Consider the following 20,514-nt stretch of genomic DNA (forward strand, 5'->3'; position numbering starts at 1 on the left):
ACCATCGATTGCGTCCAGCGGTACCGACAACGTTGCTATACGTGTCACGAATTCATTACACCACAAATTCTGCGGATATTGTTGAGTACATACGGGTGAAAGCCAAGGCTGCCCTGAGTCATGTTCCGGCGTTCCCGAGGATGGCTATCGGACACCCACGTTGCGTCACACATCGCGGTCCATACGTGTAAATAAATAAATAAATAGTTTTTATCATATTATGTATGTTAGTCTATAAGTTATGTGTTTTATGGGTCTTTTGTAACCTGGTGACAAATAAATAAATTGTACTAATAGCAAAGCTTCTTATGAAAAAGTTCTTCCAGGGAAATGCTGCTCCACCTTATCAATTTCTGTCGTCAAGCGACAATGTGAGCATTACTATGCTTCGGTATTGACGGATAAGGGTGCTGATAAAATTAAAGGCACATGGTGCCCCTCAAATCTTGGCTACTATTTAAAGCTCTAAGTGGCACTGCAACTACTATAGTCAGGCGTGTCGCTTACCATCAGGCGCACGATTTGTTCGTCCCGTCACTAGATATCACAAAAAAAAATTATGATGTACCTCAAAATATACTACATTTGCAATTTAAAATAGTTTTGATCACAGACCACCTTGACCAATGATCAAAGTAACAAAAAAAACTTGTTTATACGCCAACTAAATACGTTGTGTGCCGTTAAACTAAAAAATACTACAGATAATATCAGTTAACGTCTACACGTGAGATAGATCGCCTGCTCTTACAATGTTAATTTTACTTATTACACTTATAACTATTGCAATATGCGTGATATTCTCGTGGTTGCGTTTAATGAAAGAACGTATAGTACTCAAGACTCCTGGACCTGTTCCTTTGCCCATAGTTGGAAATGGACACAGATTTCTTGGCGATTCTTCACGTAAGTTCTTCTGTTCGTTATCCGTAACTATGTAACAAATTTTCCGAAAGGTTCTTGGTTTGACGGTGATGATTTCTGTTTAATTGAGTATTAAGTTAGTAGAAAAGAGTAACTATATCTCGGAAACTTGGTTTTTGTGGCTGTTACAGTGACATTTATTTACATGTCAGCCTGTTTACTGTTTTTTGTCGAAGAAAAACTTATAAATTTCTTGCTCAAGTATATTATTAAAGTAAGTACTAGAGTATTTAAATCTATGTACTTGTACTTGTATGTAATTTAACTAATTAATATGTTAACTACATACATTATTGCGTTTATTACATTTTACACCACATTTTCATCCTCATCCTATAAAATTACTTAGTAAACAAGAGGTATACACTCCAAGATGACGTTATGTAGGTAAGTATATTACTATGTTATTTAAATAATCTCTCAAAACCGTACATTTGTATTTTCTTTGTCATCAAGTGTAATAGATAAATAATAGAATTTTGGTTGAAATATACCATTGATTTGAAATAAAATGTTCCTTTTTTTATTTTAAATAAAGAGAAACTCGAAAATTTGTAATTTCAACTTTCGTTGTCCTGACCACAAAACAATTTTTGCAGGAACATAAAGTTTTTTCATGTTAGAAACAAAAACTTAATGTCGATATTTTTATTTAATTTTATTGAGTGTAGTTCAGTGTAGTCCGTTTACACTCCACAGTGTAAACGGAATAAGGTCCAGAGATTTAACTTCCAAATGTAAAAAATAATAACATTGGTGTGTTCACCATATTTTGACAACTAGTAATAATAGTAACAATTTATGTTTTGCAGCACATACATATCGTTGATGTTTTGTTTGACCTTTTTGTTGTGTGTGTCATTATGAATGTGACGTGTTCATTGGAACGAAACCTTCTTTAAATAATAACGATTACAAAAAACACGAGATTGTTTAGATTTTATTTATTTTAACCTGTTTTGTTTAACCTGTTTTTGGTTACAAAAAAATGTTTAATAGATACGTTAAGGCTTGAAAAGTCGCGAATGACTGACGATTTGACCTCTAAGCATAAGTAACAATTTCATACGCCATCGATAGATACGCGCTTGTACTTAGACAAAGTTAATTAAAGATAAGTTGTATATTGGAATACAGACGAGTCATAAGTGTTTTTTTTTGCCATCTATACTTACATTGTTGTTCCCTCAGAGACATTCGAGAATAAACCATCGTAGAAATAAACATTACATAATATTTTGGGTCAAAATCGTAACAGTGAAAGTATTAGGCAAATCATGCAATGATTCCATCGTTACATCCTATCAATTAACAACAATGCTACTATTTTCAACTATAAAAGAGAAGTAGAAAAAAATAGTATGTAGTTAAAATTAAAACAAGTACTTTTATTCGCTGTATTTTAAATGCATTTAACAAACGCCAATATTTACTAATTAATTAGGCGTCATCGAAAGTATACTTTTTATGCATTATTCAATTTGTTTTATACAATACGTAAATAAACACTTAGACTAATAACAAAAAGAAATAAAAGTAATTATAACCAAAACACAAAATGCCAACAATAACAAGTACATAATGATACGTATTTTGCGAGGGTAGTTGAAGCACGGATTCGTCGTCACGAGGGCAAAAAATTGTGATTTTTTTGGATCAGTGGTAGTTTTGTTCTCTTTGTTTTCTATTTTCTTTAAAACAAAACTGCACCAAGCGGCAGTGGGCGGAAAAAAGGCACACTGCGTAGTGAAAGCAATGCAGTATTATAGTTTCATTTCTACTAAATAAAGTGGGTATATGTTGTGTCCCGCGGTACAGCGCGGCGCAGCATGACGTCGCCTGCTTGTGTTATATAACAAAGAAATAGGACAAAAAATTAATTATTATAAATTTTACAAATTGGTGTTTCAGAAGCCCTCGCCATACAAAGTGCTGCAAATTATCCAGCTTTTGCCTCTCAAAAATAGGTTTCCTCAAATGCTTTTTGAAGGTGGACTTAGATTTACACATATGCACGTAAGATTTATACATAGCGTAATGCATTTATAAAGGTTTAGATGATGTTAGAAGAAGGCAGAGAAATATAGAAAGATTGAAGTGTGGGCAGTTGCATATACTATGCGAAAGTTTATGTGAATATTCAGATCAATTTGTAATATACTACCACCACCTTAGAATAATAACGCATAGAATGAAAATTTCATATCAAACGAAATGTCACAAGTGAGGCAAAAATGAAATTCATGTAGGCGTAAGCAACTTGTATCTACGCTCGTCGGCATGCACACAAATATACAAATAATGATGCCATGGAATAACATTTCCCTCAAAAGCGGGGAAATTGTATTTTCCTTAACTCATCATTAAGTTAAAGGTGACTACAGATTTGCCCGACATTTTCGATCAGGTGCCTACAGATTTGCTCGATTTTGTCGATCTACAATGTCGATCAGGTGCCTACAGATATGCTCGGTTTTGTCGATCGACAATGTCAAGTGACAAGAATTTTCAAAAATTTATTTATGGCACTAGCAATTTATATCTGAATAAACGATGACGGACACGACTTTTCAAATAAATGGAATATGGGACTCATTTTCGAGGTTTTCGAGGTGCTCATTACGAATATGGTACTCATTTCTAAATCCAAGATGGCGGGCACGATTTTTCGAATAATGGCAAGTTGGGTATCGTTTTCAAAGTATACGGGGGTGCTCGTTACGAATATAGCATTTATTTCTAAATCCAAGATGGCGGACACGAATTTTCAAATAAATGCAATATGGGTATCATTTTCGAGGTATTTGGGGGTGCTCATTACAAATAAGTGCTATATTCGTAATGAGCACCCCCAAATATCTCGAAAACGATACCCAATTTGCAATTATTCGAAAAATCGTGCACGCCATCTTGGATTTAGAAATGGGTGCCATATTCGTATTGAGCATCCCCAAATGCCTCGAAAAGGATACCCAATTTGCAATTATTCGAAAAATCGTGCACGCCATCTTGGATTTAGAAATGGGTGCCATATTCGTATTGAGCATCCCCAAATGCCTCGAAAAGGATACCCATATAGTATTTCTGAAAAATCGTGTCCGCCATCTTGGATTTACAAATAATTGCTACATTCGTAATGAGCACCCCCAAATATCTAGAAAACGATACCCAACTTGTCATTATTCGAAAAATCGTGCCCGCCATCTTGAATTTAGAAATGAGTGCCATATTCGTAATGAGCATCCCCAAATACCTCGAAAAAGATCCCCACATTGCGTTTTTTTGAAAAATCGTGTCCGCCATCTTGGATTTAGAAATAAGTGCTATATTCGTAATGAGCACCTCCAAATACCTCGTAAACAATACCCAAAATCAAAATAATCTTTATTTGATAGGTAAGCATTATTACACTTGAAATTTTCACATTGGTTAAACTCTACCGCTCATTCGTAAGGCAGATTCCTCCGAGAAGTATGAGTTGCTCTTTGTAAACAACATTTGTACGCATTCAACTTGCAGAAATGGAGGTCATTTGACATTTGAGGTGCAAGTTGACCTTAAGCACTGACGGCCCGCCCGCTCGTGTAGGCCCATTGGGAGCGCTTTAATTTACCTCACTTAGCGTGTGCGGGCTAGGTTTCTATGCATTATTATTCTAAGACTACCACATGCTAATAAATGTTTCCCTCACCCCCGTCTCCACCTGCGCACAAGCACGTCACACAGTGCGACCGGAGTTCGTCGGTTGTGACTTGACACGCAATCTTTAAAAGATAGCTATCTCTTTTACTTAGAGTCTTCTTCTCTTTTGTACCGTAATTACCGTAACTTTGTAAACATAATTATTCAGCTTCGATAGGCTGCGTGACTGAATTCAAACGTCGATTACTACACGTAATAATTATATAATTGCTTCTCATGTCTTGACATTGCCATTGAAATGATTGCGGTGAGTTTGCAAATTTGATAACAGAACTTGAACGCATCCCATAATCTTACATTTTTGTTAAATATTGCGGTAAACTCAAATTTGTTTCTATTTAAAAGTTACTTCACACTCTTTTCTTTTTTATAAAATACAACAAAATGACGGGACGAACAAGTCCACAACAATTGCAGTGCCACTCAGAGCTTTAAATCGCAAATATCTGATAGTTATCCCAAGAAAGTGTGCCTTTGTGAGATTTGTGTTTTTGAGTGCATTGATGCTCACATTAGGTACTGCTTGCGGCAGAAATAAGGTGGCAGAACTTTCCTGGACCAACTCTTTCACAAGGAGCTCTAATGATAATAAAAATTTACCAACAAAAATGAACATTTATTATAATAGATACCTCACCTTATTATTTCTTGATTCTTCGAGGTGAGATGAAGGTCCAATGCGCACTTATTTTTTATTTAAAAAAAAAATTAAAATACTCTTGAAGGTTGTCAGTTTCCACTAATAACAGATCGCGTGATCAAAGCATACTAACCCAATCTTTATATAATAATAACGTGCCAAACAACCACACCTATTACCTGGTCTCAAGTTGGGAATGCCCTGTACTATGAGTATCAGAACAATGGAATTCTCTCTGTGACACCAAGATCAGAACCAACCAACGAGAAAAGTTAATTTACCAAATCGGAAATCGATTCAGCGCCCACAGTGCGAACCCTTGAACCACCGCAGGCATCAATAGGCAATGCAATAGAGTAGTTTGTATTAATATTAGACTTAACTAAAAAAAAATACTTTCGAGGTAATGAAAATACGAACAAACGATATTTCAAGACCTCTTGAAAATTAACAATAGGTTATAATAGAATGAACGTAAGGAAAATATTGTTACTTTTTTTACCTATATACCGCTAGCAAGTTGTATTTAACATGTTTCTTCGTAATTGAAGAACCAACCACGTAACTTAATTTTAACCTTATTTGTTCAAACGACCAGCGTCCATGATGTTAGTGCTTAAAATACAAAAACCTAAAACACAAAACTTACTTAAAATTTAGTAATATAAGTGACAACACATAAAACAAATTAATTAATAAAGTATAGACGTTCAGCATGAGGATTTATAATAGTCGATACCCAAATCCTTTGCAAGGCACTGTGTTAACACGACATACAGGGTGCAACTTGAGCGAGAGCGACATGAAGCACGAGATCTCAATGCGAAAATGCTGTCGTGTTAACGTTAACGTTATTCATTTAGTTAGTTTAGTTATGGCATGAAGGGGAACAACTTGAAATATTTTAGAATCCGTACTACCTCAGATAAAATTCACAATTTTCCCGTACCGCATCGGTTATATTGCGCGAGTCGAGCGGGACACTGGCTTATTTTTTTACAAACGAATTTGAAAGCATTTAAAAAATATATAGTAGTTCAGTTGATATAACAAAAATCATTGGTTTATGCAAAGTACCCATTGAATACAGCGGTTGTCTTGTAGAAATTCGAGGTAAGTTTGTGTTTTTTTTTTCTAACATGAAAATTTTTAGAATTGTGTTTTTACGCAGCATAGTAATCGGTGTACATCCTCAATTTTACTATATTTTTTCCAAAGTGATTGGTTCAACACTTTCACTGCCATGCGGAATCAACCAAAGCCATTTCAGGTTGTATAGACTCTTCAGATAGCTAATTCTTTTATTTTTTTAATATGTACATCTATATTTATAGACTTTTCGAAAAGCTTACCTATATACTATGTAATATTAAATTCGACATATGAGACAAAAAATTAGCGTGTTTTTCCAATTGATTACACACCAGGAGTTGCGGTGTCACACTATAGTACCAAGGACACAACCGCAACCGATGCGGCCTACTAAATTCGTACACTGGTAAAGAAATGCGGCAGCGGTATATGAAAGTATGTATACCATGTGTTTAAAAATGCAAGGGCGATTACAACTTCGGCAACGAGCCGCAGCGGCGGCGATCTCGCTTATTGGTACGGGGCACCGAGTGTAATATAGTTTTTACAACAATTAATTATCATTTTAAATAAATACATCACCTTTGGAGTTTCTTCATTTATTCTTTGTTATCTTTTCACATCTGTTAGAGTTTACAATAGGTTATACCTACATTGCTCGGCTTATCATAACAGCCACTTCGCCGGTACAGAAATTTGGCATTAGGTTTTCTTCTATGATTTTTATGTGGTCTGTGATTTTTAAGGTCACGATACTCATTACGATTTTGTGTACCAGATAAATACTCTCGCAAAAAGTCTTACACTTTACTACAACTCTTATCAAATTCAACTTATTTGCCGCAATAGATACCGGCTTGTTCTTATCAAAAGAGAATTAATTGAAAAGCCACAGGAAGCACTAGTAAGTATCTAACATAAGAAAAAGACATTAAGTATCTGGCTGGTAAAAGGGTGATTACTGGTTACCGGATACTTGATGACCTTGACATTACGTGATCCAAAACTTCAATAATAATAATAATACGCACACACTCAACACAGCCCGCCCCGCACTAGGGAAACCCTGCGTCGCGGATGCCATGGACATACATAGGCAACCACAAATTACACAAACACTCACGAAAGAAATAAATGTAGCCATCAAATATTTCTCCCATGGCATGGTAACCGTTCGGCCATGAAGGCAGTTAGCTTCGAGTAATTTATTATGATTATGTCATCACCATATATGTAAAGCCTTAGAATAATAACGCATAGACGCCTAACCCGCACACGCTAAGTGAGGCAAATTGAAGCGCGCCAAAAGGGCCTACACGAGCGCGCGGGCCTTCAATGCTCAAGGTCAACTTGCACCGCGAACAGCTCCAGAATTTTAGCTAAAAATGACGAAATGTGCGGTAAATGAGTGTAAAAATACGTGAAACAAGCATAAAATAGATACTAACATCACATTCCACAAGGAAGTAACGCGTTTCAACTTGTATTTTTATATAAGTATTCACTAAAACCGAAAATTTACCTACTACTAAAACAACCTACATGAATTTGATTTTTGCCTCACTTGTGACAGTTCGTTTGATATGAAACTATCATTCTATGCGTTATTATTCTAAGTAAAAACTCATATCGCCAATGTGATTTTCTTTTAATAAATAGATAACAAAAACCTGATCTTATTTAGATATATTCACTAATCACAAAAAGCTGCATTAAATTGTTGCAATATGTAATAAATCACGTTTAGTAAGCATGTTTTAAAAATTAATAATAAATGAATAAATATTACTATCGCACACAAACAAATATAATTTAAGTTAAATATACTTATCAATGCGACAATGTTATTATGTTTCAACATAACGGCCCTGACCTCACAGTTTCTTATCGCCAATAATGTCATATCGCCTTTTTTGTGTAGTTTATTTTATCATTGGAGTAAATAAATTTAAATTTACCTAAGAACTATAACCAGGGTCAATACCGTGTGTACCTGTTTTTTTGTTTTATTTTTGCGTACAATTTAACATGCATGTTCCTACAAATCCACTCCCACAAATATTGTTGTCGTGTTATAGGTTCGTAAGTCATCGATGGATGAAAACAATTGACAATGTTGGTTGCAGATCATGTATTTGCGACATCAGACGTCATGAACTGCAACATATAAACTGAGGAAAGATTAATTAAAATGACAATGTTACAATCACAGCAACTAATTGGCAGTGCGGAAAATATAAAGTACAATAAATAAAGTTGGTAAACAAGCACAAGTTTACATACATAGTTCTACCTTCAAGTTAAAACTAACATTAAACAAAAGAAAACAAAGTGTATAAGAGGAAATTAAAACATATAAAGTTACCATAATCTAAGAAAATTCAAACCTTAAACAATCGAGAACTAAGCTTATAAAAGGAAAAAGAAATCAAAACTAATAAAATTACATGAAATTACAAAAATAAGATAAAAACAAATAAGGTTACCAAAATCTACTACTACTACTTCGCTGGCTCAGCGACCCGAAGTGGATCTTGGCCTCCGACATTAAGGGTCGTATTCTAGAACTCTACTCAATGCTCAAGTCAGGATTTGAGTATGGTTTAAAGCACTCGAAATCATACTCAAGTCCCTGCCATTAGGGTCGTATTTCCAGTGCTTGTGTTTCTAGTGCAATCCAGAACTCTACTCAATGATCAAGTCAGGACTTGAGTATTGCAGTGAGCACTGAAAATCATACTCAAGTCCTTGCCATTAGGGTCGTATTTCCACTGCTTGAAATCATACTCAAGTCTGCTCAAATCCTGACTTGAGCATTGAGTAGAGTTCTGGAATACGACCCTAAGATGCGCCACTCCTCTCTTTGTGCCGCTTGTTGCCAATCGGCTATTCGAAGCTCACACAGGTCTTTGTGGACTTGGTCGATTCAGCGATATCCAGGACGTCCAACTGGTCTTCTGTCATTCGGTTGCCCCAGATACGCTCTCTTGACTGCACGAGGCTCAGCCATCCTCTCAACGTGGCCTGGTCAGTGAAGTCGGGCTGATTTAGTATCTGCCATAATGTTAGGCTCCTTCCTTTTTCCTCATTCGCCAAGTTCCATCTTCTTCCCTAGTTGGTCCCAGAATCTTCCCAAAAGATTTTCCTCTCCGCCACTTCGCATCCATATATCAAGATTGGTCCAATGACTGTCTTATAGACCGGAATCTTAGTTCTCCTACTAATTACCAAATAAATTAATTACCAAAGTCTAAGAAGCCCAAATTTGAAATAATAACAAAAGAATAATAAAATAAAATAAAAAAACTAAAAATTAACCTTATTGGTAGGCTGAATTTGGATTCAAAGTCGTTAACATCGGGGTCCACCGCTATACCATAACCACAGATCAAATAAACCATAACTTTGGCGAAATATAGCTACTGTATCCTCCCCAGCGACAATTTCACTGGATTTGCTGACTTTTATATGTATCCCTATTCCTTACGACGGGAAAGGGCGTTGCCATATGCTGTGGACAAAATGTCATACGCTAAATATGTGTGGAACACCTTCTGGTAGCACCTAAAGCCTTCGGAGTCCCGACTCTGTCCATTCTACAATAATTATACCATCAATCAGTATAAACACTTACCCCGTGACTTAACATCCACACGCACCACTATAGCGTATTTCGCAACACAACGTCCGTAAAATTACTTTTATTTTTTTGTTACTTTGCCGTCGAGGGATGTCTCAGCAGTCCACTTCCTTTTTTCAATCACTCAAGATTCAGTGTTTTTTTACCGTCACGCTCAGTATCGTAATAAAAGTATTCACACTTTAAATTATTGATTACATGCAAGTTTTGACATTACATTGTGTCTGAATGTCTTCGTATTGAGGTGGAACCTGAACAGCTGAATGTATTGCTGAAGCTCCATACTTTCCAGCAGCGCTAAATTCTGCAAAGTTTTTTGTAAATGTGGGAATCAGGAGGACTTCAATTAGGAACATGAATTGTGAAAAGAAATCTTTTCCCCTCACTAGCTCGGAAAAGCTTTCTTTCTAGTTAGAAATCTGCGCGCAAAAGCGTTTTTTGCACGCTAGCGTGGAAAAGGTTTTTGAAATTCGAACTTGACGATGGATTGAAAAAAAATAATATTGACACGATAATAATGATAAGCGACTTGTCGTACATTTTATTTTTATTATTGTTGACATTAAGTTGACAATGATAAGTAATTGGCTTTATTAAATTATTTTAATTCGTTGAAGAACTAAAATAATTTCAATAATCACTTAATCACACAAAATAAAAGTACAAGCAAGAATAAAAATTGATGAGGTGTAAATTCAGAACGCATCCGAAGATAAACTTTTTCTCTTAATTAAAAAAACTGATGTTTCATAGTTCAATTGTTTTTCTTTCATCTACCATTTTCCTCGCCATAGTGAGGTGAAAAGTTGTGTGTTTCGCTCGGCAGCAAAGTTTTTTCGCTTCTCGTGCCTAGAAACCCTCGCTACGCTATCTTCAATCTTAGCTTCCTTCGCTTGGTCAGGTTTCAATACAAGCACTGGCGTCAAACAACAACTTTTCGGCCTTGCATAACAAATAACTATTATTTTTTTAAACGTCTTTTACATAGAAAACAAGAAACTTAAACTTTAGAAAAGGCTTTAACAATAATTACTTAGTCTGTATTCAAACATTCACTGAAACCATCTCACTCATTAGCCCGCGCCCGTTCGGATAGTACTCATGCATATCATCTTGCTTCCCATCACATTCGGATATCCATTCTTACCAATCCCACATAAATGTTATCATTATCATCAGCCCATTTACACGTTCCACTGCTGGGCTCGGGTCTCAAGCGTGGGTTCAAGCCATAGTCCGCCACGCCGACCCAATGCTTCTAAAGAACTTCTTCGAAAGGTCATAGTTATTAGTTAACTGCCTTCGTCGCCGAACAATTACCAAGCACGTCCACGCAGAGATCCCAAGTCGATTCACGGACCGGGTGAAATATTTCCATGGCCTACATTTATTTATCTCGTGAATTCGGGTGTAATTTGTAGTTGTCTGTATGTGTGTCCATGGCACCGGCGATTCTGGGTTTTCCTACTGGGGGTCTATTATAATTATTGTTATAGTAAATTTCCATTTATTTGTAATAGTCCATCTTATAATCATTATTAAACAAATTTAAATATCTAAGTAACTCGTATAAACACATTTAAAATGCTTTAATTACCAACCTTGTTGTGTTGTGGTCGGCACCAAGAACTGTTTATTTTAACCCATCACGCACCCTAATGAAACACGGTGTCCTTCACGATTTTGATAACTTTTTAAAATATTTTTTCATTCAATTGAATTATTATATAAAATTTTGAATGAAAACACAACTGATGTAAGAGACATACCTTGAGTCTTTAGGACTTGTAACGGATTAATTAAAAATATATTAAGAATAATTTTAATTTGTTTCAGAATTTCTGAAAACCTTAGGAGAATTTCGTGAGGAATATGGAGACAGGGTGCTTCTTTATATCTTGTCGGAACGTTACATGGTGTTCACCCACCCTAAACATATTGAGGTAAGCGCTAGTTGAAAAAGTAAGCCGTTCATTTATTTCTTTAATTGCCTAAAGCCGGATTTACATTTGTCTGACGTGTCATGTCGTGATGCGGTTTTTCTTACATTTAATTTGGTTGGAATTATATTGCCGCAATCTGACATGACGGCTTGTGCTGTGTATATGAAACCGATACCGTCAGACAATTGTAAATCCGACTAAACTGCCTCTGTGGCCGAACGGTTACCAAGCAGGTTTGCCACGCAAAGGGCCTGGGTTCGATTCCCAGGCCGGGATAAATATTTGTATAGCCTTCATTTATTTATCTCGTGAGTTTGGCTGTAATTTGTGGTTATCTATGTGTGTGTACATGGCACCCGCGATCCAGGGTTTCCTTAATGCGGGGCTATGAGTGTGTGGATTAATTATTTATCTTAATTCTTTACCGATATCTTGTTCTATTCATCCATATTAGAAAATGTTTAGGACACTGTCGGCGCGTAATGATTTTAACAGACCGTATACGTATTTTGCAATTTAGCTTCTTACCTTCACCGTTCCTTCTTTGGTTGACTAGAAAGTCCAGAACACTCCATACTGATATACAATAGTGGTAGCAGTAAAATATATAGATAAATAGATAGGCATGTTGCTTACCTCCAGGCGCAAGACTGGTTCGTCCCATTACTTTGCATTATTAAAAAAACACACATTTAGCACGAAGCGCTCTGTCATAGTATAAGACAAGCATGGTAACTTCAACAACAGCGTTTAACGACACTTTAGACTGCACGACTATCTATCGTCACGAAATAATGGGAACGCTTTCTGAGGTGAGTGCAACGCGAAATTATGCTAATGTGTGCATTGTTACGTTTGTACGAACCCAACTTCCTTCGAAATAAAGATGTGCTTTAGTACCTTATGAAAAATGCGACATTGACCCAACGGAGTGGAAGGAGAAAGCAGCCGATTGCCCGCAATGGAGATCTTTTGTGACAAACAAAACGTCACAATTTGTCAGACGTGACGAGTTGAAAGCCTGACCACATGAGTCAATCAGCTACCACAACATTGACGGTGTGCTCACGTGCCCCATATGCGCACGGTTCTTTACTAATAACTTTGGGTACGTGAGCCACGTGAGAGCGCACGAGCGCCACCATCAGAAACAGCGGAGTTGAAGCAGTTGCCGTGGCAGAAAACGGGGCTACAATTTGGGGCTATTCGAGGCTAGAATCAATAGGAATTGTTGCCGTGCCGTCGTCGATCACGTTGTCGCCTTGTATTTGAACATCATGTATATAATAATAAAGCACAAGACAGTGACGTACATTAAACTAAACTATTAAATTAAATTAAACTGAAACAAAATTGGCCTTATCTGCAAATGATACACTGCAACATAGTGACATAGTTTGCCAATTAACAGAAGGAGCTTCGTCGGCAAACAAACAACACACATAGCACACTAAGAAAAATCGATCATACTGTATTAGTGATAAGTTTTGTATAAATAGCCAAATAGATTTGTTATTAAATTAACTTAACCACTAACATCCGATTTTAACTCATCTCCTGCTTACTGACATACTACCAGCCATTCCTCCCACTGTGGCTGACACCCTTACTGCCTGCACCTCACTGCTTGACAGGCAGCCCGTTTGTTACCATAGGTCTCCTGGTGACAGATTACATATATATAATATATATATATATATATATGTATATACATTTCTCCATCTATCTTTTTAACCGACTTCAAAAAAAGGAGGAGGTTCTCAATTAGAGTTTTTTTTATGCATGTTTTTGAATTTGATGATTCCTTTTTTGTTCGAAAGAGGCTACCTTAGTATTGGTATCATTTAAATTTTAACAAAATGTTCTCGCAACAACTTTCTCATCAGCTTGTGACTTTTCCATACTTTTTTGTCAGTCACTTAATAATAAAAAAATAATTGTCTATTGCCGGTAATGGTATATACAAGATGTTTGTATCGATCACACACTCGACCTCTGCAGAGCATATCTACAATAACTCGGGAAACAATCATCACGCCATAAAATCTGTTTCAAGTGTGGGTGCGTCTTTAAATCAGAATAAGAGTTAATAACTCTTTGCGAAAAAAAAACACGTTTGAGGAAACCATGTTTTATTAATGTGTGCTTATAAAAGCATAAATTCAACTAGGTTATTAATTTAAATTTGACAGAGTTTGAAGTAATGGAAATAATGAGATTGGTTCGTAAGTAGACGATTGCTTTGATGTTATTCGAGTACTCCATATTTGTTAAAGGGTTTCGCGCACTTTCTGGTAACCGATTTCAAAAAACCTTGGCAAATAGATGTAATTCCTAATTATTTACAAAAAGTTTTTTTTGTCTAAAATTAGGTTGGCTACACACCGTCAGGTTGTAGGGCTACACTTGAGAAATGATAGGGACGGCTCTTGAGGTCTCACCGTTAGGTTTTGGTAGGGTAGTTATTATCTGGGCCTTACGTAATTTCATGCACAGCAGGTGGTTGGTGTTTGCTACTTACAACACTACACACTAAATTGACAGACAAGCACTGCCACCACATAAATACCTAACCGCGAGCTGTTCACCTTGTATCAGGTAAAATTGTGGTCAAACACGTGTTAAAAAATGTAATTAAGACTAATTAGTATATTATAAATTATCTAGATAAATCAGAACTACTTATCTTTTTACTGTTGCCTACGTAATAAATTTTTAAATATTTGACACTAGATATTCTCGTTATCCGACTCGATATGCTACACTGTCATTATCAAAAAACATATAATTAATTATATTTATGATTATTAGAAGAGTGATTATGTAATGTGCAATACACAGGATGACCTTTAAAAGTCTACAAGAGTTTCAACGGGTAATTCTACCTTACTGAACTCCTGGCAAAGGGAGAGGTACAAATAATTAAAGTACCGGCACGCTATGATGGCCGTTTTAACGTTTGTCCGCTCAGCAAAATTTATGGTATGTATAATTTTACGAAACAAGTCGGCATTTGTTTTTCGAAATTCGAAATTTTCAAAAAATAAATCTAATACGATCGTCACGTATGGGATCGCTGACCTGCACATCTTCTACCTCCGGCAAACTCGCGTCAAAGATCAATGTAAAACAAAGCAGTTTCAAACTGACAATATAACTTTTTGATCAGCTACCCCTTGAATACTAGTTTTGAAACTAAAAACTTATAGATGCGACTCGCATTTGATTATATTTTGTTCGATAATGAATTGAGATTTGCCCCCACTATTGTAATCTGTCAAAACGGCCATCATAGCGTGCCGGTACTGTAGTATAAGATAACCTTGTTTAATAATAACCAGAAAAGGCTTGACTTCCATGCAATAAGAGCAAGGAAGACGGCATGCGCAACCGCTTAGACCGCAGACGCGTTGGACATTACGTTTTTCCTGACTGGCATATGTCTTAAAGCACGTTTTTTTACCAATTAGTTTAAATCAGGTTTCGAAATTATTTTTATTTGGGAAAACGATTCGGTTTCTAATCTTTTTTTAACTTGACATTTGACACGCTTATAGTAATAAATATGATGGTAATTATAAATGACCTTCGAATTACCACTTCGAACCCGGTTTAAACTAGTGTACTATAAATAAGTCCATGATGCTCAAGAGAAGTCAACGGGGCCACCGACGGCGCATTCAAATATAGCAACGCTTATACGAAGTATATACAGAATGACTTTTTAGTCGCCACCCAAATAATGTTATATTGTGATCTTTGGTAAAAAAAAATTAAATACGTGATTTTTCTTTTACTATCACTCAATACTAAATTAGATTATATTGACATTATAACGCCTCAAAGTTATTCACTATAAAGTCTAGTTAGTCGTCTAGCGTCCCGCACCGCGCACCGTCCGCGCCTGTGCCTGGAGTCTACTTACGTTCTCGTACTCCGGAAATGGGTAATCCATTTTAAATCAATCGGTAACCGACTTCAATAAAACTTGGCAAATAGATGAATTCCAATAACTTTTGAAACGCAAATGCGTTGTTTATGACAAGGAGGGTAGACTCATTGTCGTGCTGTTGTTGCTGATCGCATAGACCAAAAGTTGACAACTCGTATGCCAAAATTGCGTAAAAAAATTACATAAGACAGTTCTCCCGTATCTTCTACTGTTTTTTAACTGTAACTGTGCGCAGGCCCAGTTAAGAGGGAGCAGAGGAAAAATTCGTAATCTTCGATTTGATTTTAGAGGGGTATATCCACTTTAAAGTTAAAAATAAAATATTGTATGAATAACTACACGATATATTCAAGCATAGACATTAATCAGAAACAAAACAATAAAGTTTTCTCGATAGATAAAAATCAAGAATTTTTTTTCGATTTATCCTCGAAATGCTACAGGTTATTAGGACAAAAATTAGATAATTAATTATATTTATGCATGATCGAGAACTGTCACTACGGATTTTTTTTTTAGTTTTAGAGTTATTCCGCTAAAACGAATTTGGTACTTTTAATGCGCAAAATTCAACATCTCCTGTCGCATGTCACGCGAACTTCAGGCATATATTTGTTTCACAAATTCGGGCGGAGCCAACGTCAAGACTTTTTTGGCATGCTCCCTCTTAAGTAAAACACATACTGTATAGTTGTTATCTATAAAAATATTCCTTTGTTTGCAAGTAATATATGACAATAACAGCGTTTGTAAAAATATATTCTTAGTTTATTATGAACAAACGGCCAGTACAACACGTTGGTGTAATTTTTAAATATTATAACCTTAAAAATTATTCACAATGTTAATTTTTTTATCAATCACTTTTACCTTAGTGGTAATTGTGATTATAAATTGGATAAAAATGTTACGTGATCGTAAAACAACAAATATTCCTGGGCCTACACCCCTGCCATTGGTGGGCAATGCGTTTAAATTTTGGGGAGAACCAATCCGTAAGTAAAATTTAAAAAATATATCATATCATAATTTTATTTGTCAATAATACCAAGTAATACACATACCGGAACTTTTAACGGAACACTATAGTAAAAACACCGAAATATTAGTGTTTTTCAAAAAACTGGACGGTTACATTATTATTTTTAAATATAGAATTTGAAAATAGAAAATTAGCTGATAATAGAAAGTTACCTCATATCTTTATTTTAATTTCCTACAATTAAGTACAATTACATTATTTTTTTATTTATTAATTTTTCTTTCAATTAATGTTAAGCTTTATAACAAAATCTTTAAGTAAATCCTTTTGTTTTAATTTAGATTATTTTCAATAAAATTCGGGTAACGCTTTACCAGGTGGATGTTGAAAAATGTTAATTGCAACTTTATGTCTAATTATTTCGACACAAAACGTATTTAATTTTCTCTCATAATTTTTGTTCCTCTAATGGTGCCGGTGTGTGTATAATGATTATATAATTATTACTATTGCACTTTATTTTTAACTAAAAAGAACTTACACCACAAAATATGTAGTGCAAATAACAAAATATATACACGTATCTTTCAGATTTTCTGAAACAGATAGAGGACATAGTGACAACATACCATGATAAAGCCACTTGTTTCATCGGCTTAGAACGATATATACTCCTATCACATCCGAGGTACCTTGAGGTGTGTATAGGGTCAGGAGCACGTCAATCTTGACACTAAAGCGTGGAGCACACAGAGAGCGCGTGAGTCGGGCGCGGGTCGGGTCGAGACTTTTCAGGCTTAGGCTCAACTCACACTGGCGCAGACTCCAAGCTTAGCATCGCGTCCTGTTTTTCAACTACACCGCCTGGCGACGCGCGACGGCACTCGCATTAGTGCGCCCGGAGCACAGTCTGACACCTCACTGCGCCTAAGTAAGACAAATTGGTACCTTAACAATGGGAAAATAGAGATGAATATGCTATAGGCGAAAAACATGACGCGTCGCGACGCTTCGTGAGTTGAGCCTTACGCGCCCGCGCTCAATGTATTGTCCTCCATATAAATACATGGAGTTAGACCTGCCGCGGTCCCGACCCGGCTCGCGGCCGTGCCATTTCATTTCACGCTTTAAAATTTAAACTGAACTCTGAGCCGCTTGTTATGACAATGGTCCGAAGTGTGAAGACTGATGTGCTCTTGACTGTACTTAAACTTTATGAATTATTTTATCAATATTATTACGAATAAGATTTTACAAATAAGTATTAGACAACCTCACATACATTGCTCCGATCCCAAAGTAACTAAAGCATTTTCGTTATGGAAATTGGAAACAATGGCGGTACCAGAAACACCCAGACCCGAGACAATGCAGAAAATTTAGTTTTTCTACATACACCCGGCCGGGGAGTAATGATTCTTTTTTAATTTCTACACTCTGGCCGGGTGCACGGGCACAGTGTCGCCTCGCGCAATAACACCAAAACGCGGTGGTCTTCATAATTCGATTTATTAAAACTAACATACATACAATCCATTTTATTTCACGTACCTATCATTTTTGTATCATATGAACTAAAGTATAACGTTTTTAAGCCTAATTTTACTTTTTTTAACTTCATCGCAAGAGATGAAAAACATTGTATGCTGCACGGGTCGAACAGCAATTACAAGCGTCCGAGCCTTTTGAACGTGTCGTTCTATTCATAATTTTTGCATATTTAAAGCCCATGTAACATGCACAAAATGTACTATTAAGAAATGATTCAACCTTCAGACTTATTATTACGCAGGCTTATATCGCTATACTTACTTTTGGAGGATTAACCAGCAGTTAATTAGTCACATATCTGACAATCGATATGAAAAATAATTGATAATTTGTATGACGTTCAATAAGATTGTACAGTTACTTTCAAGGACATCGAATTCGCGATGTATGTCATTCGAAATCCAGTCGTATAATTTAATTACAAAGACGGAATAAACTTTAATTTTAAAACATTACACATTATACACATAGTACATTGTAGCACAGGTGTTAAGCCTATAGCAAGCACCAGCTCCTACAAATTTATGTACTTCTTATCTGTTGTTGTATTTTGTGGAGAAATAAAAAGTATTAAAAAAAAGTATTATCAATAACGGCAAATTACCAAGTTCTCAGGCACTAATAAATTGAAAATCCTACCATTACTATTGAAGCCTGTTAGCGAGGCATCAACAAAAGAATCTTTAAATGCCTATAAAAACAATTCGTCCAAAAAAATATGACATATTTGTTGAAGCATTTTACACCCCTACCAATGCTTATGATTTTCTCAAACATGCTCGGAAATATTTGTAGTAGCAAATTTAGAGAGAAAATTTGTCAATTAAACTTTTTAACTTTAGAATATCAAAGAAAAACCTCACAGCCAACTGCCTACAGGCACCAGTGTTCGTAATTGTAAGAATGAAAAAAATAAACAATTCCTATTAATCGACATGAAACTAAAAAAATATTTCACAAATTTTTGTTGTGTTTAAATTTTTTTTAATTTTATACAAGAATTTTTAGCCTCGCAGAGTGTCGGTTTGTAACTTTTTGTTCAATTGAGACTCGTTTGAATTCTGCAGTCAAACTATGTACTGTTTCAAACGACTAGGTATATTTAGCTAAGAAATAGTACACACTTTTCCAATTCCAAAATAAAATAAATAAATTAGCAGTCGTATTACTTTTTTATAGTGCTCGAAAATTCCTTCACAACGCATTTAAAAATTTATGTATATTTTTTATACATTCTTTCAGGATTTTAAGGGTAGCGTGTCTTTAAATTTGTAATAACTTTTTGTTTTTAAATTAAAATCAAGAGTGATTAGTTTACTTGACAAATGGAATCCTCAAGACAGAGTATGCTGTAGTATGTTTCATAATAAAGCTATTAGGTACTAAAAAAAATAAACTTGAATTTCTCTAAATCTCAAGTAATGAACACAAAAAATCCACTAATTAACTAACCAGTAGTCGATACACACCAATAATTAACACACAGTAATAGATACTTACCAATAACGAATGTGTTACTGTGATAGAAAATCTTGTCCTAGATGTTATTAGAAATGTATTTAAAAAACATGTCGAACAGTGGTGCTTGTCGGTCACTGGCAACATCACCATAATAACGTTAAATATTACTTTTTACTTCTTTTCTGATATAGCATGAAACACGGTGAGCAGGTCTGAGTCGGGCGGGTCTACTAATTACGTCCCGCGCCCGCGCTCGTGGCACGGAATTGTTAGACCCGTCGCGGTAGACCCGCACCCGCTCCTTGTGTGTTTCTCGCTTAAGTCTTAGTAATTTTTCAAATTTTTATTGAATGTCATGATGTCTTTCTATTACCATTGTATTCAATTATTTTTTGTAAAATTGCTCCACTAGTTTGTTATAATGATTACGGCGCTGCGGCATAAAAGTACCTATTTCAAAACCAAAACAGAGATCTGCAACGCACATACAAAAATTCGTAAGATCCGCGGATTCGTTCCGTAGCTTAGTTGGCTAGAGTCTGGTACGGTTTGCTAGAAGATGTGTGTTCCATTCTGGCAAAGGAATGTTTTCTAAAGTGTTCGATCTTTGATATTAATAATTATAAG

The 20,514-nt window shown here is 35.7% G+C and overlaps 1 protein-coding gene across 2 annotated transcripts in view; it reads left to right on the forward strand.

Annotated features, from left to right (window-relative positions):
* Positions 1-737: 737 nt before the first annotated feature.
* LOC113225690 (cytochrome P450 4C1-like) overlaps positions 738-20,514 on the forward strand; it is a 36,567-nt gene continuing 16,790 nt past the window's right edge. Inside the window, exons 1-2 of one of the 2 annotated variants that reach the window (XM_026458073.1) lie at positions 738-906; positions 11,835-11,941. In XM_026458073.1, coding sequence (XP_026313858.1) covers positions 753-906; positions 11,835-11,941 — 261 coding nt within the window. In that variant the 5' untranslated portion in view covers positions 738-752. Of the gene's footprint in view, positions 907-11,834; positions 11,942-16,656; positions 16,889-17,466; positions 17,574-20,514 lie in introns of those variants that run through there. The other variant, XM_026458072.1, reaches the window with a different exon arrangement.

The sequence above is a fragment of the Hyposmocoma kahamanoa genome, unplaced genomic scaffold, assembly GCF_003589595.1.
Source record: "Hyposmocoma kahamanoa isolate Upper Pololo Valley unplaced genomic scaffold, ASM358959v1 169, whole genome shotgun sequence".
NCBI classification, from domain to species: domain Eukaryota; kingdom Metazoa; phylum Arthropoda; class Insecta; order Lepidoptera; family Cosmopterigidae; genus Hyposmocoma; species Hyposmocoma kahamanoa.